The sequence below is a fragment of the Psittacula echo genome (assembly GCF_963264785.1).
Source record: "Psittacula echo genome assembly, chromosome: 2".
In the NCBI taxonomy this organism is placed as follows: Eukaryota; Metazoa; Chordata; class Aves; order Psittaciformes; family Psittacidae; genus Psittacula; species Psittacula echo.
The window spans coordinates 2,308,088-2,334,302 of record NC_137737.1 but is presented as its reverse complement, the minus strand read 5'-3'; the positions used below and the strand labels follow the sequence as shown (position 1 = coordinate 2,334,302).

At 46.5% G+C, this 26,215-nt stretch overlaps 1 protein-coding gene across 2 annotated transcripts in view; it reads right to left on the bottom strand.

Moving 5' to 3' along the window:
- Positions 1 to 24,542, bottom strand: part of TRANK1 (tetratricopeptide repeat and ankyrin repeat containing 1) — a 38,127-nt gene extending 13,585 nt beyond the window's left edge. Inside the window, exons 1-16 of one of the 2 annotated variants that reach the window (XM_080609946.1) lie at positions 24,487 to 24,542; positions 17,132 to 17,266; positions 15,547 to 15,670; positions 14,413 to 14,563; positions 13,286 to 13,404; positions 12,147 to 12,230; positions 10,195 to 10,333; positions 9,518 to 9,649; positions 9,003 to 9,170; positions 7,967 to 8,125; positions 7,346 to 7,597; positions 6,344 to 6,520; positions 2,746 to 5,625; positions 2,299 to 2,498; positions 1,711 to 1,848; positions 319 to 459 (exon numbers count right to left, since the gene is read on the bottom strand). In XM_080609946.1, the coding sequence (XP_080466072.1) occupies positions 319 to 459; positions 1,711 to 1,848; positions 2,299 to 2,498; positions 2,746 to 5,625; positions 6,344 to 6,520; positions 7,346 to 7,597; positions 7,967 to 8,125; positions 9,003 to 9,170; positions 9,518 to 9,649; positions 10,195 to 10,333; positions 12,147 to 12,230; positions 13,286 to 13,404; positions 14,413 to 14,563; positions 15,547 to 15,670; positions 17,132 to 17,265 (4,998 nt within the window). In that variant the 5' untranslated portion in view covers position 17,266; positions 24,487 to 24,542. The remainder of the gene's footprint in view (positions 1 to 318; positions 460 to 1,710; positions 1,849 to 2,298; positions 2,499 to 2,745; positions 5,626 to 6,343; positions 6,521 to 7,345; positions 7,598 to 7,966; positions 8,126 to 9,002; positions 9,171 to 9,517; positions 9,650 to 10,194; positions 10,334 to 12,146; positions 12,231 to 13,285; positions 13,405 to 14,412; positions 14,564 to 15,546; positions 15,671 to 17,131; positions 17,267 to 24,486) is intronic. The other variant, XM_080609947.1, reaches the window with a different exon arrangement.
- Between the last annotated feature and the right edge of the window lie 1,673 nt (positions 24,543 to 26,215).

Here is a 26,215-nt window from a genome sequence, read left to right as displayed (position 1 = left end):
AATTTTAAGGCAGTGACACTGATCTAAACCAGACTAAACCAATAACACTGGCAAGCTGATCTGCTATTTGCTTTAACCACAGCTGCTCTGTAAATACACCTGAAAGTCTCTTACCCATAGTTTTCCTTCTCGAATCAAATTCGTCTTTTAAAATCAAGAGTGTATCATACAAATGTGAACAACTACCAAAAAAAGCAAGCTCAGTAACACATGGAAATACAGGCTGAAAGGATTTCTTGAAGAAATTCCCCTACTTAAATCTTAGGATTTAAAAATTGAGTTTATCTTTCCTAATCCCAATGGCCCAAAAAAACTCACCTTGTACATTTCTACATTAAAAGGAGTTCTTTTCTGCATACCAGCAGCATCCTCTAAAGGCATTTCGATTAGCAATTTGTTTCCTACTTGCACATCCAAACCAGGAGTATAAGAGGAAATTATCTTCCATTCTTTGCTAGCCTAAAATGTCAAGAGAATGAGGTTTACTTGTATGCAGCAATCACTGCCCCCCACATATGCAAAGGATAAGGGTGAGACACTGGCACAGGGTGCCCAGAGAAGCTGTGGCTGCCCCATCCCTGGCAGTGTTCAAGGCCAGGTTGGGCACAGGGGCTTGGAGCGACCTGCTCTAGTGGAAGGTGTCCCTGCCCGTGGCAGGGGCTGGAGCTGGAGGAGCTTTAAGGTCCCGTCAACCCAAGCCAGTCTGGGATTGTGTGATTCTGGGATGGGATTGACAAATTCACCCCTACAACTGAAGAAGGCTCAGAGGAGACGAGTGGGGGGAAAAAGTTATCTCTGGGAAGAATATAAAGAACAATCAATTTTCCAAGAAAGCTGAACTTCACCCCAATGCAAACAGGGTTGGAGGGTAACCTTTTCTTGAGGCACATGCCTGCACCAGGCTGTTATCAAGCCCAAGAAACAACTTTCCCCCACATAGCTAGAAGAGAGTAATGGCACCCTGAGCCACCCAGACCAACCTGGGGGAAAGTGAACACACGGCTCAGCCCAAGAGTGGGTAAAAACTGAGCAGCAAACCATACTAATGTGGAAGAGTGCAACTGGCTTGAGGGGGCTTCAAGCTACGTATTACTTATCCGAGGCCATTCTATGGGCGATGGTCTCCACTATAGACTGTGAGACATTACTAAGTTTCCTGACAACTTCTGAGCTAAACCAGAATGAGTTTTCTGGAGCTAAGTTGTGGATGGCTACAAAGCATCCCCCTTCCTGCCCCCCTCAAACACATACACTATTTGATTCTAAACATCATTGTTTTTCAATTCTGTGGTGACGCAAAGCAGGGGATCTCAGCTGCTTTTTGGGGACCCAGAACTCCAGTGTAAGGTAAAGAGTATGAGCGGGTGATGGAGTGTCCCTCCACCCCTGCTCTGACCTGAACAGGAAGCAGCCTGAAGGGACATGCTGCAAGATAGCAGAGTACCCCTGGTACACAGCAGAAGTGTGTGTGTGCATGCACTGCTGTGCTGTGGTAATCCCAGAGCTCGCCCTTGAATTGCAACAGCCAATCTGAAGGAAAATGCAGCACTAAGGGAAAACACTCTCAACTCATAAACCTGTTTGCTGCTGGAGTGCAACCACCCATCTTCAGAGGTGAGAGGGAGTCCTTCCCCGGCTGGAAAGCCAATTGGACCATGTGCAAAATGAAGAGTTAAGAAAAAATGTAGGAAATGGATAAGAATTAAATACCTCTGAATCAGTGAAAAAGTTGTAAAGAAGAACATCATCAAATTCCAAGCCCTTTGCTTCATAAACTGTCAGCACAAGTGCTAAACTAAGCTCCTCGGGTATCTTCTCCTTTGCAGTCTCATTTGCCACTAAAACCACCTGCCATAAAATACAGTAACAAAGAGAACATATTAGTAAGGAAACAAAATAGGTAGTAGCTGCATAGAGAAAGCACACAGACATGCCATGATGATGCAAGAGCCTTCTCAAAACCAGGCAACATTTAACACAGACATTCAAGCACAAGCTCACAAAGCTGCCACTAGAAGACTGACAGATACACGGCATGTGCAGGCAGTTGTAGATCCAGTGTAAGAAAATGTGGAATTAGAAAGGAACAGGACAGGCAACCCCCGATGCGAAAAAATAACAGAAGAAGCCAGATGTATTCAGAAGAAACAGAAACCAACACAACAAAGGCTTCCAAGTTCAAAAAGCATAATTTATCTGCGAGATAAAAGGGGTCAAACTGCGGGCAGTCCATAAATGATAACTCAGCATCAGAGCTGGAAGAATCTGCAAAAACCCGTACACCTAAGAAAAGCAAACCTGATGTGCTCCAAATTCAATGGGCTGTGTTTTCCTTTTGTTGCCCCTCAGCAGAATTGCCAGGTCACTGACGCTGCAGGACTCCAACACCGTCGGCTTTGGTCCATCGAAGAGACCGCAGTCCTTGGGAAGCCGATCAAAAGACTCCGGGAAATAATGCTGCAGCAAATCAACCACTCCAGATGCTAAACGGAGAATGCCTGCCATAAGCAGAATACAGGTTCTAAACTTCAGTCTGTCGCATACTCTCTCACAAACACACTTTTAAAAGGCTTTGTTAGATGTTTGGAAACAAGACACATCTTGTCAGAATATGCATGCGAGAGAGCTGATCTCTTAACAAAACAAGCTGCCTGAAGACGGTTGGAATTGGCCAGCAGAAGCCCTCAATCATTAGTGACAACTGAAGAGCAAAGACTCACATCATAAATACATTTGTTACTCTACCTGAATGGGACCTGTAGTTCTGGTACAACTGGTAGATCCTTTTTGGTTTTCTAACACGCTGCTTCTTGCTGATGGAGTTCTTGCTTGCGTAATGGAACAGGGACCTCAGATCACTAAAGCGAAAAGCAACTCCTTTCATGATGCTCTGGGCAGTGTCCCCAGTTAGAAACATGGCATTAGGGTCATTGATGCATTTCATTAACAGTGCTAGCTCAGCTTGGGTGAAATCTTGTATCTCATCACCATAAAACTCATGGATGGACCAAGGCAGCTCCCTGAGCTTCGAGAGTCTTTGAGATATATTATACAGCAAATCTTCTTCATCGAAGTAACCCCTCTGCGATCGTATTTGCTGGTAAAGACAGAAGAGGTGATAGATCTCACTCCTGTCTTCCGTGAAGTTCGGTGATCTCTTTCGGCCTAGCTTTTTGTACTGCTCCTCGGTGAGTTTACCCCCAAAGCAGCTCAGGGCCTCAAAAGACCCTTTCAGAAACGATTTGATTTCCTTCCAGACCAGCGCTGGATTGTACAAGCTTTTACCTTTTATCATTTTTGGCCATATTTCATTCGCAAATACATCGTAAGTGACAAAAGTCCGAGGATCGCTTTCCTTAGAGTACGCATCTGCAGCTCCTTCCTCATCACCACGTTCTGCTTCGCCATTCCCTTCTTCATCCTCGTCTTGCCAATTTGGCACAACCACGTCTTCCTGAGGACTCCAGCCGACAATGATTCTCTTAAGGCTCCCATCTTCATTCCTTGGGAAAAACGGGTCAGGCATGGACGCATCCAGTAACAGCAACAGCTGCTTGGAGGTGACGAACAGCGGGAAATTCTCATCTTTAACATCCTGTAGCTTGTGCACATTTGGCTCCAGAGGCCTGAAGTGACTGGTGACCTTGGAAGACTTGCTGAGCTCAATGAAATTCTTCTGAACCTCCTGGCACAAGACAGGATTTTTTGTCACAAAGATCTGGTGCAGGTGCTCCAGCCTGTTCGATGCTTCTGCGCTATGCATTTGGTCTCCTTCATGGTCACCACACGAGTTCACCTCTGCACCAGCTGTGCCTGCAGGAACAGTTTCATCCTCGCTGTCCTGGTCTTGCTCATCGCTCACCTGCTCCTCACTTGAATCATCACTATCCTGTTTTAGCTCACTTTCTTCCTTCTCTAACCTCGCTTTCTCAGCCTTGCTGCACTGTCTTTGCTGCCAGGTCTGCCTCTCCAGCAGAGGACCATTTGCCAAGGTGGATTTTTCCCAGTACGAATAGAACTTCTTCCAAAGCCTATACAAGCAGCAAGTCGTCTTCCCTGTCCCACTTCGCCCAATTAAAATGATTGGCTCCATGGGCTTTGGATTGAGATCAATCACTGCGTACTCTAACTCCCCAACTCGGAAAGGGTATTCAACAGACGAATGGACATCATTTATAATGTTAAGTGCCATGTTAGTACTGAAGCTGTGGAATTTCATGATATTGTATTCCAATTCTGCTGCGCTGGCTGGAGGGAAATACTCAGGTATGGTACGTTCTTTGGACCTTTCTGCCTCTAGGTCTTCAATGTAACAACGTGGGACACGCTTCTGCGTTGTCACATTGTGGTTCTGATGCCCTTCGTTTATGCCCTTGAGCTTCTTCCTCAAGATGCAGGATAAGCCACGATTGTAGGAAATACAGATATTATCCAAGACGCGGTTCAGCTTGCAGTGGTCAAGAACAATGGCCCAAATTCTGATTATCTCTGTGTAAACTCTACCCGATTTTTCTGGAAGACTTTTGGCCTGCTCTGTCTCCATGATCTTTTCCGCACTCTCGCTGCAACGAGGAGAAAAGTCAATTGCAAGTTCCCACAGCATCCGTGCACCTTTACCCAACTTGGCTTCATACAGCTGGATATCAGCTTTCAAGTGTTTCAGTGGCTTCTGAAGTCCCCTGGTCCATTCCCCATTGCCGAGCTGCTTAATTGTCATGATTGTTTTAGTTTTCAGATAATGAGGCACAGCTTTGCTGCCCAATGTCTTCAGCATCTCAGGAGTGCACTCTATTTCCCAGGTCATGTTGTCAAACTCCTGCACATATGCCTCAATATCCAGAATCTTCCCCTTCTCTTCCTCTGGTTCTTCCTTCTCTCCATTAGGCAGGGCTGTACTAAAATCCCCTACTCCCTTCTTTTTCTCCCAGTCATTCCCTTTTCCTTCAGGATAAACTATGTTACCACAAGGTTGCAAGAACTTACTTCCTCCCTCTTCCAAATTAGTTTGGGCTGAAGATGGCTTTTGCACCAGAGGATGATCCTTTCTCAGGGTGTCACCCCATTTCAGCTGCTGAATCAGAGCTGTGATTGCCTGCACTAGACTCTCCTGGAGTGTTAAGGGGCTATTTATTCTTTCTGTTTCCTGCTTTGCCAGCTGATCTTTTTTTGCCTTCACAGAACATGGGGGTTTTAAATCATTATGCACCATGTTGCCAGATGGTGCCTTTATTGAGGACCCAGATGAAGAACGCCCTGTGCTCTTCGGCTGTGAAATCTCAGAGGCTGGAACAAGCTTGGATGCTTTAACCGACTGCCCTGCTATATCCTGACGGTGCTTCTTCTTCTCCAGTGCAGCATTATTCCAGGCAAGCAGCAGTGGGTCGTTTTTTTTAATTCGATGCCTCACATCTCTTCCTGATTTGTTTTTTATATTGAAGTTAATGTCAAATCTTGCCAACGACTCCACTATTCTCTTGGTCTGTTTTGAAAAGCCTCTCTGAAAAACAACATGCATCACTGTATTTCCATTCTCATCTTGTATGTTCGGATTAAGATATGGGAAGTCGGAAGGTCTCGAAGCAAAGAGGTCAAGGAGGTAGTTCAGGATGTTTAAACCAGTGCCATCTGAAAGCGAGAGAACCACCAAAATCATCACTTGCGTTACAAGACTGCTCTGCAGGCCAACAATTGTTAATACTTTTTTTCCTGCAGCTATTAAATGAAAATCAATTTGCTTTCCTAAGAACAAAAAATACCATTTTGGATTTGTAAAACTTGCTCATTTGAAATGGTTCGAAACTGAGCTGTTGTAGTACTCAGGGAAAACAACACTACAGCAGCAAAGCTTTAGCTGCAGCCCTAGTGCTGCAACTGTTCCTAAAGCAACTTCCTACAAAATAAGATGAGTCCAATAACTCCTCGGAGGGAAAAAAGAGAAAAGACATTCCACAGCTTTCTGGATTTAAACACAGGTAATAGATGAGATTTAAACTGGATAATGTATGTGAAACATTTCCTTCCAAATGGTAAAACTGTGGCACACCAAAATCATTGTAAAGAATAGCGTGAGCCGTCCCTGCCCACCACAGGGGGGCTGGAACTGGATGATCTTAAGGTCCTTTCCAACCCAAACCATTCTGTGATTCTATATATTCAGGAAACAGTAACTGGTGGAGACATTCCAGCTGCTTGATTCCCCCTGGTCACCTGAACAGCAGCAGAAGGGGCAGCTGGATGGACAGGTAAGAAATGGGGATGTTTCCAACAGTTGTTGTAAAAATGAACAGTGCACGTCTGCTGGAGCTCTCTGTGTTCCCTGAGCCCAGGCACACAAGAGCCTTACCTTTATTATCTAAACAGATGGAAACTGCAGCATGCAAAGGGGTATCTCCATGTGCAACGGAGACGTTTTGAGGATCTGCACCTTTGGTCAGCAGCAAATACACCAGTTCAAAATAATTCTTTTTGAGGCATATCTGCAGTGGTATTTCAGAGCTGGTGCCAATCCCATCCGGCAGAGCTGGGGTGAAGAACACGAAAATACAGGGGTTAAATCGGATACACCAGACCTGGAAGCTGTAAACAGATGAAGGCACAGGCTGATTGCTGAGCAGGTGACATCTTTCTGTCAGCTTTTTACACATTAAAGAACTTTTGACTAAGAAAATCTTCAAAGTCTCCTGTTCTCTCTCATTGAACTGAGCAAGCAGTCCTGTTGTTGTGATAGGAAAGGCCAGAACATACCTTCCTCAAGTCAGTCAGTCACTGACCAACCCAAGAAGCCTCCTTGCATTTCCACAAGGCTAGAGGAGGACTGTGTGCTCATAATTTATAGTGAACATCAGGTTATAAACTGAAATGCAAATTGACGGAGTAATCCTAGAAATAAACCTCATGCAAAGCAAGAAAAATGATGGTGTCTGTACCAGCTGGAAAAAGAAAGACATCTGGTCATGCCTTCGAGATCACTGAAGCAGTCAATGACTTGTAACAGACTAAACCCAAAGACTGTGGCTTGCAGTTTCTATTGGGATAATACTGTGCCTAAAGACAGAGAAATTGAAACCCAAAGAAACTACAAAGGAGCAACAATATTCTTTGGCCTTTCAACCCTGACAGCCAAATTCCAGTTGAGGAAACATCTTCTATCCTATACAGCCTTACTGGCTTCCCCGTGTCACACACAGCGGATGCAGGCATCAGAGCCAATGCACTCCAACAAGCCGCTGCACGTAGAGAGAACCACAAAACCCACGTGTTGGTATCTCTGAAACTACATTGCTCCAAATGTGCCAAATAAAATCCTGGATCTTTTATAACAGATTCATATTGCACAGGTTTTCACCTCCTCGTTCGATCAAGCATCTTATGAGATGCACTTGCTTATCCCATCTGTCGCACCGCTGGATAACGTCGCCAATGTCAACATCTGCAAGACTGCAGCTTCTGAAGAGTCCTTCCCCTGATGGCTCTTCCCCACTGCCTTTCCCTGTCAGCAGCAGCAAAACTTTATGCCACATTTGCTTCTCCAGCAACTGCTTTATGAAGCTGCTAGCACAGGCCTGGGAGATGTTGCAAACCACCCCTTCAGGGATTTCTGCAAGACAGTGAAGACAACACCACTCACTCAAAGCCATGTAATAAAACCCATCACACTGTAAACCGCTTTCAGAATAACGAGCCCATTAAACTCAAAGTACAAATGCAACACTCGCATCTTTCTGTCCTTATGCTGGCCACTAAATAAGCTTGAACACTTTGATTCATCACACTGAATTTTTGTGCGTACTGTGGTGGTTCTAAGTGCAAAACAGAACAGAAAAATAAGTAAAAGCCCATTCTGTTCCAGTAATATCAGTTGCAGAAACAAGGAAGAGAAGGAAGGGCAAAACCTGTCTGGTAGCATCAAACACACTTTCCTCAGCAATTAGGTTTTGTGAAGAGGAGAAACGGGAACTCACTGTACCTTTCACAGAAGACAGCAGTTTCAGAAACCGCTTAACTGCATCCTCCTTCAATACATTCTTATGATGTGCTCCATCTTCTAACCTGTAGAACTGGACAAACTGTTCAAGAACATCCAGGAGAGAATCTGCGTCAGCTACGGCTCTGCTCTCACTCCCCCCTGCAAAACAGTTTAGAGATTGAAAATCCAGCTCCTTGCTGGTATGTGTTCAGGGCAGGATTGGAAGATGTCATGTCTCGGACCTCTAAGAAATGTGCAGCGGCAGGTTAAAATCAGAGGGCTGAAACTCTTCCTGCAATAGCTAGACCTGCGGTGGATTTCAAATCCTATAGGATACTGGGAACCCTCATCAAATACACTCTTGACTGAAATACACTAGGTTGGAAACTGTAATAGTTCACAAGTTGATCTGCACACAGGCAGGACACTGCTGCCTCGCAGTGATCACAATCCTGGAATAGTTTGGGTTGGAAGGGACTTTAAAGCTCATCCAGTTCCAGCTCCCTGCCATGGGCAGGGACATAGATCAAAGATGGCTAAACCCTTGTGAACAAAGAGCTGTGACTACAATTTGGGTTTTTAAGTGTCAGCAACTTTTCACTCACATTTTCACCATTTCAGAGCTTCTCCTTTTGTCAATATTTTTTGTTATAAAATGTTCTAAATATGCCACCAAAATTTTAACATTCATTTTACAAAACCTGGGAAGATAGATACTTAAGACTGAAAAAGCATCAAAAAGAAGCAGTTTCTATGGCAGGAGGAGCCTCATATTAAGGGTAAGGAATAAAAACCAGTGGCTTATAGTAACTTTAAGCAACTTGTAGTTACTTATTGGACGATATACTAAGATCATCAGTTGGACAACCGTCACCTTCAGGCAAAGACAAAGTCTTCATCACCGAGTGATAGGAGATCAGGGTGACAACTCATAAGAAATGTTACACAAAACTATTCCCCAAGTAATTTTGTACCTAAAGGATGTCACTTTAAACCAGGAAAAGCACACAGTCCATGTAGTGCATCCATGTAGTACCTGTCTGTTTCTCAGAGGAAGTGCGTTTCTCAATGTGATTGCTGATCGCTTTTACAGCATCGAAGTTTTTGTTCTTCTTCAAGATATCTATGACATATCTTGACCGTGCATCTGGAACACTGGGATCAGCCCCAAAATTCAGGAGCATTATCACGTCTTCTGTTTGGCCTAAAACATTGCACGAATAAACATCAGAGGAAGAAGAGTTCTCATTGTTCAGGGGTTTTTGTTCTGTTTTCCCTTTGTATTTTTAATTTCCTGGCACAATCTCTAGCATAATTTCAGTATAAATCTAAATTTTTCTAATGTCTCATAAGAAGGAGGAATTACTGGGTGTTCTTCCCCCAGAAGAAACCCCTTCAAAACATTAAAACACTTCTCTTCATTATAATTGATTAGGAAATGGAAGCACACGAAGTAGTAAACACCAGGGCTTCAAACTTCCTTCCATTACTCATTTTTCTATATGAAATCAAACCAGCACACACAGAGAAGAAAATAATCATTGTATTTACTGCGTTTCTGGGAATATTCACTGGAAGATGCCACAACATGCAAGAGGGTGCATCCATCTCTGTCCTTCTGGTTGATGCGGTCCTTCAAGTCTGGCCTCTGAGTCAGTAACCACCTGAAGAGGTGGTTCTTTCCTGAAACAATAAAACCCCCACTTGTTATAAACAGTAAACAGAGATACAGCACAAACAGATCCTGGGTTTTTCCCCTATGGAGTGGCAAGATGCATCTGTATGAAACCTCTTCTGTAAGACAGGGAGAAGGAGAAGAACGAAACCATGGTAAGAGCCAGCTGCATTGTGGGAGGCAGGATGCTATGTCCTTGCTGACTACCAGCAAGCACAAATTTGAGGTTGACTCCTGACTCTTTAGCACATACAGATAGAATCATAGAATCCCAGACTGGTTTGGGAGTGAAGGGACCTTAAAGCTCATCCAGTTCCAGCTCCTTCCACTCGAGCAGGTTGCTCCAAGCCCCTGTGTCCAACCTGGCCTTGAACACTGCCAGGGATGGGGCAGCCACAGCTTCTCTGGGCACCCTGGGCCAGCGCCTCAGCACCCTCACAGGGAAGAACTTGTGCCTAAGAGCTCATCTCAGCCTCTCAAAATACTCTGGTTTGTTTTCTCCTTCTCTGACGAAGGCCACCATTGGGTTTTTTTAGCTGTGGATGTCACTCACTTGCTTTGATACACAGTCTGATAACAGCATGAAGTAGACACGCTCCAATGGTTTCCACTTTCGCCCCCATGGAGATTAGCCACTTGGCTAATTCCGCTACTTCTTGCATCTTCTCCCCATGGCCATACAATTCAGAGGTCTGACGACAAAGAGAACAATTATAGCACATTATCTTTACATACACACAGGGCATTGCTTTTTTAATCGTATTTTCATGTCTTTTATCACAAGAATCAGTAGAATAATAACAGCCATGTCCACGGTAAAATGGAACACTTATATATCTAACAATTCCAAACAGAAGCTCCAAACAAAATACTTTTCTTCTATGAGTTCTTCATGAATCTTAAAAGCATCTTGTCCGGTTCTGAAGAGCACTGAACCTAAAGTCTATTTTACAATACATATTTCTATAGTTCTTTGCTGTAACTGACTGCAACTTCCTGCCTTACAGCTGTCTACTAAATGTACTGCATCTGAGTACACATATTGCTGTGGCTGGATGCTGTGCCTTTTAAACTTTGATGAGGCAGCTTTTGCAGGCAGTTGCCCCAAAGCAAGGAAAGACTGGCGAAATACTTGAAACTGGGAAAAGGGAGTTAGAGACTGAAAGAAAGAGGTATAGGGAACTCGGGCAACCAGTCAGGAAGCCCTTGGGTGGAGAGAAGGGCAAAGCCCTACTCTCATCCAGCTAAGGAAGCATCTGGCATTATCAAGACAACAATAATACGACTGCTCACACAAAGTAAAGGTGTTAAACCTTGGGAGACAGATTTCCCGGCAGATAAATCCCTAAAGGTGATCAGATAAAAGCAGGACACTCACAGGGAAGTTTACAGACCCACCTTAAAAGCATGCAGCCTGAGCAGAAAGCAGCTGAACTGAAAAAGGATGTTCTAACGAGGACTTAATGAACACGAAGCACAGCCTGCTAGGGGTACCGCAGTCTGGGTAACGGGAGGTGGGCAGAGGAAGCTCAGAGGGAAATTGAGACAATATGCCAGAAGGATCAGGACATGAGGGGGTGGTCGGAAGCAGCGTTCAGACATAATTTCTCCATTTGTGCCAGTCATCTTTTTAAATAGCAGCCTTCACACATGCTTCCAGCATCCACAAATACATCCTTTATTCTAACACCTCGTGCCAGATTTTGACTGGCAAGGACTACTGTTTGCGCACAGCTACAGACTCCAAATACAACAGATTACAGGGAGAACGCAGCGGCAGCAGGGGAAGGAGAAGAAGAGAGCAAGTCGCAGAAGAACACCATAAAGATCTGCTGTCTGCAGATGCCATCATTTCCATGAAAGGCATTAGGACCTGTGGCTACTTGGACTACCTACAACTGCCTGTCTGCATCTTGCCAAAACCCTCTCCGTCATTTGGAAGGTGTCAAAGCCTTTAGGGAGAAAGTTTCGCAGTTGCTGCCCAAGTATAAGGTAACCTACCAAAAACATGGGGCATTGAGGGAAGGGAAAATGCCAACACTGTGTCCAGCTCAGCTCCTTATAATCACACTCAGCACCAGAAAGGAGTCCAGAGACATGCTAGCAAAGTATAAAAATACTGTATCCCATGTACATCATAAGTTCTCCTGGTTGGAAAATATATCCAGCTTAACTGATGTCAGTCATTTTTCAGCATTAAATTGCCTGGTTACAAGCGTGACATGGACAGCTTGCTGTACTTGAGAGGAAGATGTCTTGTTTTGATCAAATTAGAGGAAATTTTAAATTACAAACAGAAATTCTGCAGAATCAGGATGTTTCAATTTCACATGAAAAGGCACAGAACAGCCGAGTTAACAGGATCACACAAAGTTCATGTACTATTTTCCATTTCATTTTTTGTTATCTGTTTTAGCCTTGAACACAGGATGGCAAAATCCCTCTCACTAAAGGGAACAGGAAGCAACAGACACAAGACAAACAAGAAGAAGGATGCGACTTTACCTCAAAGAGGCTCTTCAGTGAGACCTGGCTGACCGTGAGATTGGTGGGCAACGCTTTCTTCTCAGACAACAGCAACAGACAAGACTGGGAAAAAACCCAAAATGTTGGTGATCTTAAAAGCATCGTTCAGAAAATTGATAAAAATAAAATCATAATTCCTAAAATTGTCACTTCCCCTCAGAAACTTTGTTTTCCACTGCCTCAGCAGACCTTGTAGGGAAGCAAACGAGAGCCAACAACATCACAGATCTGTGCTTCAGACTGTAACAAAATACAGAGTCTCCCTTTCCACTTTTCAACTGAGTTAATGTAATAAAGACCGGGCTGTGGGAAACTATGGCTGACGGAAGTTCCCTCTGAAATAAAAACCATGTAGAAAGGTCAGACCCTAGAAGTCTCTCCAATACACCAGGGAAGTGACCCCTTCGCTTTAGGAACGGACCTGTGCATTCACGGGGATGAGACTCCCCAGCTACACTGACATCCTGAGCAGAAAGCTAGAAATGCACACCGCATCTTTCTCTGGTTTCAGTTTCCTTGAAAACTCGACTTTGCTCCTTGAAAACTCACACAGCTTAACCAGAGGACAAGGGAAGAACACAGATATAATCTATCTGGACTTCTGTAAGGCCTTTCATACAGTGCCCCCCGACATTCTTAGCTCCAATTTGGAAAGATATGGGTTTGATGAATGGACAAGGAATTGGCTGGACGGCTGCATCCAAAGAGTTACAGACAACAGCTCCGTATCCAAGTGGAAACCAGTAACGAGTGGTGTCTCTCAAGGGTCCGTACTGGCACCAGTGCTATTTAATATCTTCATCGATGACATAAGACAGTGGGATTGTACTCAGCAAGTCTGCAGACAGCACCAACCTGTGCGATGCAGTTGATGCGCTTGAGGGAAGGTGATGACTGAGATGCTCCTTTATTTGGGTATCTTTCACAGACAGCTTCAAAAACTCACCTTGTACACAGAAGCCAAAAGCAGAAGGGACCACAAATAAACATGTATTGCTTTCCCCTCCCATTTCTTTTAACAATAATGGCTCTAGATGGCACCACAATTACAAGAGAGATAACAGCAAGAGACAAGTGGGATTACAGGTTCATTGTAGGCAATACAGCAACAGACTTACCCGCCACTTCCCTTTCTGGGCCACCCTTTCTATCACTGCTTGCCAAATCAGTGCATCAAACCTTGCGCTGAAAATATAATCATAAGCAGGGAGGAAAGTTGATGGAACGACCCTTTCATCTGCAAGAATAAGCAATTGAGAAAACCATTCAGTATACACAGCCCTTTAAAGCTGGGGTCTCCAACTAAATGACTTCATTGCACAGTGACAAATTTAGCAGTGATTTACACCCAGAGGAATGCCAAATGGAGGGTTAAGTATCCCTTCCCACCCAACTGATACAGCACCTTGTGGTATCTATAACTATCCGTTGCCAGTCTTCCTTAAACAAGGTGAAAAGATATTAATCCCTGCCCTCAAGAAACATCTCTAAGTTCCAAGCTGTTGTGCAGCTCGTGGCAGTTCTTCCACTTGTGGGTGAGCTCAGCTACAGATACTGCTAAAGCTAAGCAAGGTCCTTACCACGGGGCTACAAGTGCAAGTAAATGCACCAGGGGCACAACCCAGAATCTCCTGGCTTGGCTGCAGGCCCCATCATACAGAGCCTGTGAACTGGACAAACAGGCAAATAGAAAGGGGAACTGAGGAGAGGTCAGGGAGAGATAAGATGGGTATTGCTCAAAAAAAACCCACCACACAATGCCGCAGAAAAGCCAAATTCCCTCTTTTTGTTGCTGGCCATTAGTAGCTGAGGGAAGAACCCCATGCTGGAATACACTGGGCTGTAAAATCATGTTTAAGCTGAGTATTTTCTCATTAGTTTTAAATCTACCGAGCTAAAAGAGAAGCAGAGCGGCTTGGGCAAAAACCACTGAAAAGCCTCTTGGGTCTGGAGCTCCAGATATCCAATCCTGCCTCCCTGCCTCTGAATTTCAACCTTTTCTACCTATTCCACAACTGATGTGTTCTTATGAGACAACACACTCCCCTGCACAGTGTTTTGTGATCGCTGGCATCTGCTGTATACAAACTGGACCGCACTGATTTTGGTCAGGCCACTCAACGTGTTCATCATCTTCAAACAGACCTGAGGCACTAAGGACTAAATGAACGATCTCACGAAGGATGCCCAAGGACTTGTGATCACTACAGAAAGTAGACAAACCAAGCTCTTGAGCTGAGTTTACCGTTGACACTTATGAAGATTCCTGCTATGAAATCAGCGATCTGAGTGCGATCCGCAGAAGTACTCAGGCGAATCAAACCTTTATGAAACATAGAAATTGCCTTGTCAGAGTCCGATAACATGATCAGTGAGTGGCCAGCTCTGTAGTAAGCCTGAAGAAAAAAAAGAACAGAACAAAGAAGACCACTGTTGAGAAAACATTCAGAGATCTTTATCACAAATCATTGCAATTCTTTCCTAAATTCTCTATGTTAGAAAAATGACATGGACTGTTTTTACAGCTTCTTACACACAGTTCTACAACAAAGGGCAATAAACATGCTATTTTACTGTGTTCAAGCCAAATACCTTCTCCTGAAGACTCTGAGATGCTGTAGTTGTTGGTTTAGAAGGCTACTGCACATACAAGCCAATCCAAGTGTATGCCTCTGTATCATAAACACTGTATAACCACTGCCTACTCCTAACAGATGAATATTTGGGTCAATGTGTAACTTAGTGTGACTTAATCCATGGGTACTTAATCACAAGAGTACACGTAGTGCATTGTTCTGTCCACTGGAAATACAATATGACCCTGATCACCACACACTGTTCCCAGGAACCTCAGGCTTATTAACATGTAAAGAATATCAGGGCACACTGCCCAAGGGAGACTTCAAAGCTCAGTCCCCATCCCAGACCTGACTGCTGCCAGTGACTGATGAATCTGTACTGCGAGCCAGGCTCTGTAAGACAGAGCTGGTGAACCTCACCACGGACGGTACCATGGCCTGGCCAGAGACCTGCACCATCCCTGGGTCTCCAGCATCACAAGGGTACATAAGATTTTATTACTATCACTTTGTCTGGGATATTAACAAAATAGTTCTCTGTCTTGAAAGCACTGGTGCCTCTCTTGTTGGGAGCCAGAAAGAACCAGCATCTCCTGGTGCCAAAGAGAGCGACTTCATTCTATTGCAAGTACTGTCACAATAATAACTCTGCTGCTTTCGTGCAGTCAGACACTGATTCTGGACTTTCATGCTATATTTGCTTATCACACTTCAAAACTAAAACACAACAAAAAGCAGATATTGACACTTGTTTTCCAAAGTCAGTCGTGTAGAAAGTGCCATCTTAAACATCTCAATACCTTAACATACTCCGGATCCCAGTGTAAGCTCTGGTAGGCTGAAAACACCGCTTCCCTCCATTTCCCAAGATTGTACAAGGCAGTCGATTTGTTGCAGTACAACACAGCAATGTCCCTGGAACACCTAAAAATACATTTTTAGCATAGCTGTTTGTTCACTGGAAAAAGGACACACTGTACTTTATACTTAGAAACAAGAAATAAAGTCTACATCACCCACTTAACAAAGTCAGAGGTAGAAATGGAGCTGTAGAAAATAAAGACCATTTGGACATCAGCTTCAAAGACACTGCAAATGTTCTCCTAGTGATATCCTGGTCTCTTCTGAAGCAGAAAGCCAACTCACTGGAATAACTCAGTATGAGGATTTAGAAAGAGTTAAGACCCCCTCGACACACCTCGATAAGGCTTGGTGAAAGCCAGTGGCCAATAATGGGAGAAAATAGGCACAAAAAAGGAAGCTACTAGATGGGAAGAATGCTAAACACATTCTGGTCACCAATAAACAACTTAAATGCATTTCGCTGTATCACCAGTTGATGAAGGGAACAGAATTATCCACATTTACATCAGCTAAGAAATAAAGAAATGCCTTTTACGTAATAGAACATACTGATGTGTATAAAGCATCAGCTGGATCTAGGAAAGGTTGTGGATCGAGCTGCACACCAATTACAAACTACAGTCCACAGGGCAGTGAATCACAGAATCCCAGGTTGGAAGGGACCTCAAAGACCATCTGGTCCAACCTTTCCAGGCAATCATGACCTCGACTAGATGGCCCAGCATCCTGTCCAGCTGAATCTTAGAAGTATCCAATGTTGGGAAGTCCACCAGGGAAGATTGTTCCAATGGCTGGTTGTTCTCATTGTGAAAACTCTTCCTCTAGTGTCCAACCATAATCTGCTGGGGGATTTTACCAGGGAGCCTGGAAAGCCTGTATTGCCTGCACTCAAACAAATAGCACACACCACAACGCTGCATCCTTCATCTTATTCTTATCTACTATTTACACTTTATCAAGAAAGTTGTTTCAACTACAATGAATGTGCTCAGAGGACTCTCTTGCATGAAAGCAAATCCTGATGAGGCATTGAGCAAGGGGAAAAGAGATGCTCAGGAGCAGATCCCTGTCATATGATGAAGGGATCAGGCAAGGGGCAGGCACTGGAGGTAGCCTTCTGACATCTGTCCTCGCTCCTTCCTACTCCCTGCACATGCTCCAGACTTACTTTACTACCTGGTATAAATGGCTAAGAGTGAAAATAAACTGACAGCTGATGTGAAATTAGGTTAACAGCAGTTTCAATACAAGGTAGTAAGGAATGCTTAATAGTTAGTACAATACTCAACCATTTAATCATTAGCAGCATTAGCAACAGATGTTAACTGATGAAATCAAGCACTTAACATTTAGAAAGAAAACACCAAAAAACCTTTTTGCTGAAGAATTATTTTTAACAAATCAAAGAATACTAAAAAAGACCCCAAAAAGTGAACCAAGTAACTTGCATGAATCATTTTAACAAAAATCAGACGACCCATGTAACAACAGGTTTACATCTTGTCATTCAAGAGTACTTACGGGACCCACTGCATTAAACAACCGAGCATATGCAGAGCTTGATCATACTTTCTGATGGCCATAGAGTAATTCCCATTTTTGAAATCCTGATTCCCAGCTTGCCTCATGAACTGTGCATATTCCATGGCATCCATGCTAATGAAGAGGGGGGAAAAAAAAACATTAATCAAACAAAAGCATTGATTTATGAGACACTTCTTTCCCTAAAATCCACTCAAATTTTCACCTTAGTTTTTGCATCTTTGAAAAGGAGGACAAAAAAACCCACTTTTTTTATTGTTGGAATAGTAAAATGTACCTCAGGTGAAAGCCTCATCTTTGCTGCTGATGCCCCAACTTCCCATCTATGTTGCAATGAACCGGATGTACCACTGCGATGCTTTTTTCCCAGTTTTCTTCCTCAAGTCTTAAGCCTTTTAATTAAGATCCCAAATGATTTAAATGTGTGCACACACACTAAATGCAGAGGGCAATATCAGAGAGAACAAACAGAGTCCGTATGCTTAGGAAATACATGAAGCTATTAATTAATCCAACACAAAACTTGCTTTTTATTTAGGACTTCTTTTGCCCAACCTGTCTGCCTGGACATTCAAGAACCCAGGGTACACAAAGCACCTCTGAAACTTGATTACTGCATGGCAATAGCATAACCTAAGTATATTAGCAGTGCATGAGAACCTTGAATCAGATTTAGGACAGCTATGAAAACGAATATAAGAAAACAGAGGTGGAAAGAGGCATTGACTGAAACAGATTGAAAGAATAGAAATATTTCATCACTGAAATGGTAAAATCAGGTTTGTTACATCAAACGAATCACCTGGTGAAGCAGTTGGATAAAGGGAACAAACACAAGAGGAAAATCCAGCCAAATGTATGTTGTGAAACAGCACATCAAAATTGCAGAGAAAAAACCCCAGCGCTAAAGCCTTGCGTAGAATTGCTCTTCACAGATGGGTTTTCATGATCAAAACCCATTTCCATTACCTGCAAAAACCTGCATGAACCTCACAGTACTATTAAGTGAGGGTAAGGCGCCCAAAAGGAACGCACAGATTTACTCATTATCCTGGTATTAGTAGGGCTGGAACAAAGCCAGGAACAATCTGTAAACTTCACAACCTGCCAACAGAACATCATGGTTTAACCTGGCAGGCAGCTAAACCAGTGTGTCATCAAGAGTATTCTCATCTTAAAGAGAAAACACAGCACTGTACCAGCTACTAGGTCCAGTACAGGAAGCACAGTAACTCTATCCCAGCCCAGGACCACTTCACAACAGAGCAAATGAGGTATTTTCAAGTCTATGAACCTCCAGACAAACCAAGAAATATTACTGATGTATTTACTGTGTAGTATTCCTCACAAATGAACCCGAAACACCGAGAATCTGGATTGCACTGTGACCACAGAGGTATGAAGAGGCACACTATGGATGGCACAGTGCCCCCCTCCTTTATCCAGGGATACCTGCACCAAGCACAGAGGAAAGCAGCAGCCCTCAACCATGAAGAGGCAACAGCGGGAGAACCAGGCGCACATCCCGACTGCTTCAGGCTGGCTGGGAAAAGGCCTGTCGGAAGTTGTATCTTCTTTAATTACACAACCAGACACCCCAGTGAAGCCTGCAACCCAAACATCACCTCGCTCATTCCAGGGAAGCGCCAAATCCAGATGGAATTCCAGGCTATAAACTAAACCAAATGAAAATAGCTCCCACCTACACGGGGAAGTTCAACCATCAGTCACATTCGAGGAGTAATTATGATGTCTACCCCAGGCAAATTAAATCATCACTTCCCTGAGCAATGTGCATGCAGTGTGTGCCTTAAAAACACTACTTCTCCACGCGGCAAACCAAGTGTACTCACAGCGTAAGCTCTTACACTGCGTAGTATGAGCACTAGTGAGGAGAAGGAAAGGATAAAACAGAGCAATGAAGCAAAGAATAAAAAGCAAGTGCTAAAAGATGGTTCTAACCTCCTAGTTTTGGAATTCTCCCAGCTTTCAACTCTGTGGCTTCAGAAGGTTTGATGAATGATTTTCACCACGAATAACACCCAAACAGTTCAACTACGTAGGAGCTTCTTCAGGTAGGAATGCACGTGAACCTGTGATTTTCTAAATCACAGCTGAATTCCAAGCTTTTTCCTTCTGTTAAGATGGCTATGCTTCCACTTAAGGTGACACTGCTACCCAGAACCACATTTACCTTACTTCTTGGATTCTGCTGAAAGCACAACTACAAATAAAAGGTATTTACAAGGCATTTGATGGACAATACAGCAAAAGGCCCCCACTTACAATGTAAGTTTTAAAGGGACTTTCAAACGTGTCCTGTGTTGAGAGACGTTGGAACTGAGCTCCCTGTTTGGGCTCAGGAGGTGGCATCCCCCTCCCGCTCCAGGCAGCAGAACCCAGATCCCTACCCTTTCCCAGCACTGCGGTTTCCCATCCAAAACTCCAAACTATAGGTCATTTAAATAACCGGGATGCCTTCTGCAGGCTTTAGCAACTACCTCCAAGTCTGCAGACCCAGGAGATACACGGGCATGCAAATCTAAGCTCATGATCCAAGCGAAACGGCTGTGCTGACTCAGCACAGCACGTCTGGCTATTGCCCAACATCCTCCTGAAGAGTAAACAGCTTTAACTCCAAACCAGGGCATTAACTGAAGATACATAAAGTCTGCTGAGCGTGGTGAGCATTAAACAGTGCTGTTGTCTGTTACTTCTAGTGGGCTCAGGTAAAGGTCACAACCGCATCTGAATAGAGCTAAAGGAAGGCTTGGTTGTGATGAGTGCTGTGTGTTAACCCCTACTCCCAGCGGGATAGGGAAAGAGGAAGAGTAAAAGCAAGAAAACTTGTGTGTGAAGATAAGAACTGTTTAATAAGCGAGAGAGAAATGGAAGAGGAGAGAAAGGAAACAAGAGGTGCAAAGGCAACATCCACCATGTCCCACATGCAGGCCAAGCTTCCAAGCCCCATCCTCTCCTTTCTGACTGTTGAGCACATTACACGGCATGGACCATCCCTTGGGTCAGTGTTGGTCATCTGCCCTGTTGTGTCCCCTCCAAACCCCTTGTGAGCTCCCAATCTATTCACTGGGGGGGCAGAGTAAGAAACTCTGGTTTGGTCACTAATCTAAACCACAGCACCCTTTAGACTGCTATGAAGAAAAGTAGCTCCATCCCAGCCACACACAGTGAAGAGAGGTTCTCCTCACACAGTGGGGAGTGATGGAGTCCATGAAACACACAAATGTGTGGAGGTACCCTAAGGTCTAGGAAACCCTTCCCAGCACATTGCTGAGACCTTGTCCTTCAAAGGTAACACAACAAAGAAAACCAAAGACAGGATGGTGTCCTCTGCTCATGGTTTATGGCTCCTGAAGCCACCAGCGTGACCATGACAGCAGAATGAAGCCTATTAATTCCTACTCCAAGAATTAAAACAAGGGATGCTACAGTTAGGCCACAAACAATCAGATCCAACCCCTACTGCTGTCAGTGGGCAACATTCCCATTTCCTTCACATGCTGGCCAACTCTTATGTTACTGTGATGGTCAGCGTCCCACTGGACTGTTTCAGTCAGAGCATCCTCGGAAGCAGAGCAGTTTTGGAGGTTTAAAAAGCTAAGTGTTGATTCCTCTCGCCCTGAGGAACAGCCCTGTGGCCAGTTCGGGTCAGCTCTCCTGGCTGCGCCTCCTCCCAGCTTTTCTCCCCCATCACTCCCAGCTCCTCGAAGTCCTTGACTTTGTGTAAACACTGCTCAGCAACATCAAACCCACAGTGTGTTATCAGCGCTGTTCTCAGGCCAAAGCCAAGACACGGCACTGCACCAGCTGCTGGGAAGAACATTAACTCCATCCCAGCTGGAAGCAGGATAGGTGGCATCTCAGAACCCCCTTCTTCCTCCCCTCGCCAGCTGAACTTACACTGCTGCTCAACAAAAGCTTTTGTTGGAGGCTGCTTCACAGCTTGCGCCAGTGACACGTATGGCCTCCTTCCCCAGCACATCCTGTTTTCCTAAGTGAAACCAAACAGCCTTTTCTGCTCTCAGTTTCAAACCTTCATTTGTAACCTACCAGTTAACAGGTTACACATAAGATGGTTAAGGCAAGTGTGGGGCTGCACAAGTGCCACTTGCATCCCAACCCTCCAGTATTACAACCAAAACCAGATAGGAAGCATAATGTACATGAATACAGCTGTATTCACCTACAAGTAAGCCCTGCATGGAGAAACTACCCCAGCAGCACACAGTGGACCCTGCAAAAAGATGAGTGCTCACACTGGGTGACTCCTTGCTAAGGAGCACTGAGGAGCCTGACAGGGAGTGTTGCCTCCCTGGTGCTACGGTCCCAGATGCTGCCAAGAGGGTTCTGCAGCTTGTCAAGAGCACAGATTACTACTGCCCACTGCTACTCTTTCATCATGGAATCACAGAAGGGTTTGTGTTGGAAGGGACCTTAAAGCTCATCCAGTTCCTAATGTCTCACCTCAATCTCCTCTCTGGCAGGTTAAAGCCATTCCCCTTGTTCTGTCCCTACACGCCTTTGCTCAAACCCTCCCTCCAGGTTTCCTGCAGCCCCTTTAGGCACTGGAGCTGCTCTCAGGTCTCCCCTTCAGGAGCCTTCTCTTCTCCAGGCTGACCCAGCCCAGCTCTCTCAGCCTGGCTCCAGCCCTTGCAGCATCTCCATGGCCTCCTTTGGGCTCTCCCAGTGGGGTCCATGTTCATATGGGCACAAGTGATACCACATGCCAGAACCTGGGCAAATCAAGGAAGACCATAAAGCCCTGGGGATGCAAGTGAAAAATACTGGTGCCAAAGTGATCTTTTCCTCTATTTCACCCGTTAGGCAGAAGGGTGCAGCCAGCAATAGGCATATTTTGCAAATGAATGCAAATTTGCATGGCTTCACGGCTGGTGCCACCATGAGGGTTTTGGCTTTTATACCAGGACATTTTTGATGACTATAGCCGTTAGGGAGGGATGCGATCCACCTTGCCTTGTCTAGAGGGGCAAGGGAATCTTTGGCAGCAAGCTGGCCAACTTGATGAGGTGGCTTTAAACGGGAAGGCTTGCGGGGTGGGATCCAAAGTGGCTTTGCTTACACCATTGCAACTAACTGGGGAACAAGGCAGGGCAACCACAGCAGCCACAAATGCTCCGTAACTGCCTCTCAAGATGAAAGCCAGAAGGCCAGTCACCTCAACTGTATGTGTCCTAATGCAACTGGACACAAACAGGAGGAACTGGGGCTCTGTGCCCAGTCAGAAAGCTGTGGTACCACAGCAATATCTGAAACGTGGTGGGATAACCCCCAGGACTGGCTTTGTCCAGCCTGGAGAAAAGGAGGCGCAGGGGAAGAGGCCTTATCACCATAGTCCAGTATTTAAAGGGTAGCTACAAAGAAGGTAGAGACTCTTTACAAGGAGGCACATGGAGAAGACAAGGGGTGATGGGCACAAGTTACTCCTGGGGAGACTCTGTCTGGACACAAGAGGGAATTCTTTCCCAGTGATAACAATCAGCCATTGGAATAATCCCCCCAGGGAAGTGGTGGCCTCCCTAACATTGGATACTCCTAAATTCGGCTGGACAGGGAGCTGGGACACCTAGTCTAGATCATGCTTTGCTTAGAAAGATGATCCCTGAGATCCCTGCCAATCTGGAAGTCTGTGATTCCATGATATATATACTTCTGATTTCCAGTAAACTAAGACAGGACTTGCATCTCCCGTGTTATATATGATGCAAAACCACGTCCAGTATTCCATCTACAGTGTCATTACTGCCTTACAACTCAAAAAAACCCCAACCCTAAACCTCATAAAACAGCAGAAAAAGGTTAACCTTGTTTCCTTTGAACCAACCACCATCTGTAAACCCCTGTCCAGCTCAGCCATCCAAGAGCTGGCTCAGCTCAAGAGGAAGATGTTTACACTGCTGCAGTTGTTTGCTCAGCCCTGTCATCAGAGAGGGCTGGCCGGGTAGGAAGGCCATGCCAACAAACTGCCTCGGTACTTCCTTTACTGTCGAGATGAGCTCAAGATGGTTCTTGCATCTGAAACACAACAACGCAAACAACCCCAGACCAGGAAGGCTTTCAAGGCTGCGTCGTTGGCAGCCGGTGCTTGACAAGATTAACTGTGTGTTGACAAAAACACTGGTAGGAAACACTCCCTCTCGCATGTGTTCATGGGGAAGCAAAGCCTCTTCCCCTCTGCAACAAACCCCACCAGCCTGGAGTTTATTTACGTGAACTGCAATAAAACACGACGGGTGATGAGAGCTCTTTTTGCCTTTGCTCCTCCTGAAGCTGCGTCCAAGCTCATTCCCGAATGCCCTGTTTTGCTCAGTGACCACTCCACGACCTCGCACAGGAGTTCTGGTTTCCAGGGAAAGGATCCAAGCCCCGCTGCAGACACTGCTTAGCTCGGCGCTGTGCCAAAGGAGTTCTCTTTCTTTGCAAGCGCTCTTCCACCCCAGCTCCCCCGTGCAAACCGTACCAGGGCAACGCACGCTCCCAGCTGCCTGGCAGAGCAGGAATGCACTCTGCTGCTCCTCCCTCAACTTCCCTGGCAGCTTCCCAGCCAGCACAGCCACCCTCAGCACCAAACAGCCCGCACCCCGAAACCAGCGCTCCTGATGGGGTCCTTCCCAGGACTGCGGGAACCTCCTGTTCCTGCCCGCAGGGAGCTGAGGAGAGCTCGCCCCAGGTGGGAAAACATCCCAAGAGGCCACATCTCTCACGGCAGTGCAGAACCACGCACACAGATGTGCAGATGTGCAGAACTGCACACAGAACCATGCAGATGTGCAGAACCTCACACAGAACCATGCAGATGTGCAGAGCCATACACACAGATGTGCAGATATGCAGAACCGCACTTAGATCGATGCAGATGTGCAGACCCGCGCACAGAGCCGTGCAGATGTGCAGAACCACACACAGAGCCGTGCAGATGTACAGAACAGCACAGCGCATGGTGCGGAGCCGTGCAGATGTGCAGACCCGCGCACAGAGCCGTCCAGATGTGCAGACGCGCACACAGAACCGTACAGATTGCAGAACTGCGCAGAGACCCCCGCAGATGTGCAGACCCGCGCACAGAGCCGTCCAGATGTGCAGACCCGCACAGTGCACGCTGCGGAACCGCGCACAGAACCGCGCAGCGCGGGCAGCTCCCGCCGCCGCGAACGGGGCGGGTAAGGGGGGAAGGCGGCCGCAAACACCGCGGCGGCGACTCGCTCAGACACCCCCAACCCCCCCCCCCCGCCAAAACCCCGCGCTCCCCACGCGCGCTCCCGCGGGTCGGTGTCACCGGACGCGCGCGCACCCACCTGCCCGCCGAAGCCCCGCCGGCCGCGCGCCCGCCGCCGCCGCCGCCGCCCCTAAACACTGCGGAGCCGCGCTCCGCCCCCCCGCGCGCGCCCCCGCCGCGTCATCGCGGGAGCGCGGGGAATCGAAACCGGGGCCGCCCCGTTCCCCGCCTCCCGGTGTCCCGGATGAGGCGGGGGTTCTGGGCGGCCATCAGCTGACCGCGCATCCAGCCCCCTGCCGGGCGGGAGGACCGTCAGTCACCGCCACCGAGCGGGCAGGGCTCAGGGGTTCAATGGGGCCGCGGCTCCATTTAACCGGTTCAATGGGACAGGGGTGGTCATCCCGGGGGGCCGTGCGGCCACCGAGGTGTGTCCAGAGGGAAAGGAGCTGCTGCGGTGCTCCACGGGTTAAGGAAAACCTCCGGAGCTGAGGTTGCTCCTGGGGCACTTCCCGTTGTCTCTCATCCGGAGCAACAAGCCAGAGGTTAATCATGGACTCACAGCCTCGTTGGTGTTGGAAGGGACATTAAAGCAGTTCCAACCCCTGCCATGGGCAGGGACCCCTTCCACTAGAGCAGCTTGCTCCAAGCCCCTGTGTCCAACCTGGCCTTGAACACTGCCAGGGATGGGGCAGCCACAGCTTCTCTGGGCACCCTGTGCCAGCGCCTCAGCACCCTCACAGGGAAGAGCTTCTGCCTAAGAGCTCATCTCAGTCTCCCCTCTGGCAGGTTAAAGCCATTCCACTTGTCCTGTCCCTACAGGCCCTTGTCCCAAGCCCCTCTCCAGGTTTCCTGCAGCCCCTTTAGGCACTGGAGCTGCTCTAAGGTCTCCCCTTCAGGAGCCTTCTCTTCTCCAGGCTGCCCCAGCCCAGCTCTCTCAGCCTGGCTCCAGAGCAGAGCTGCTCCAGCCCTCGCAGCATCTCCATGGCCTCCTCTGCCCTCGCTCCAGCAGCTCCACGTCCCTCTTGTGCTGCTGCCCCAGAGCTGGGTCAGGGCTGCAGGGGGGGTCTCACCAGAGCAGGAGAGAATCCCCTCGCCAGCCCTGTCTTCCTGCACCTGGCTGCAATAACAACTCCATGGGCCATTGCAGGCTTTTGCTTTGACTCACCAGGAAAGGTTCAGGACCTTGGTACAAGTCCCTGTGTTAGCACGAGTGGGGCAGGTAGCAAAGGGTTAATAGGCACAAAGAGAGGGCGAGGGACTGTGCACCCACCTGGGGAGCATCAGGAGCATGGGGAGTCTCAGAGCAGATGGATCTGGTTCTGGTCCAGGGTCTTAACTCAGGGGAGGGATGCAGTTTCAGTGGCCTTGGGCAGTCTGCCACAAGCCGCTGGTGACCAGAGTGGGAAAGCAGAAGGCATCTGCTGGATCTCGGCAGGCAGCCTGGGACAGAGCACGTTCTGTCTCTTCCTCGTCTGTGTTGTCGCTGACACCTGTGTGCACTGTCAGCATCCAGGGGGGAAATTTCCACCTTTTATCATTTATACCTGCGTTAGAGTTTGTGTCACACAGATGGGTTCATCTTACTGGGTGCATGAAGCTTTAAAATCATCTGTGGTCTGTGCCCAGCTCCTCATTTCCATGTTGAAGCTGATGTGAATAAGTCTATTTCTCTGTTTGGCTGCAGGTCGCCATCGAAAGACTCTCATGTTTGCTCCAAGTGGAGGTCAGCCCTGCCTGTTCGTACCCTACAAGCTCTGCTCTGCCACACTCAGTTTTAAACTGAGTTGGTTTGAGTGACGATCTGTTAA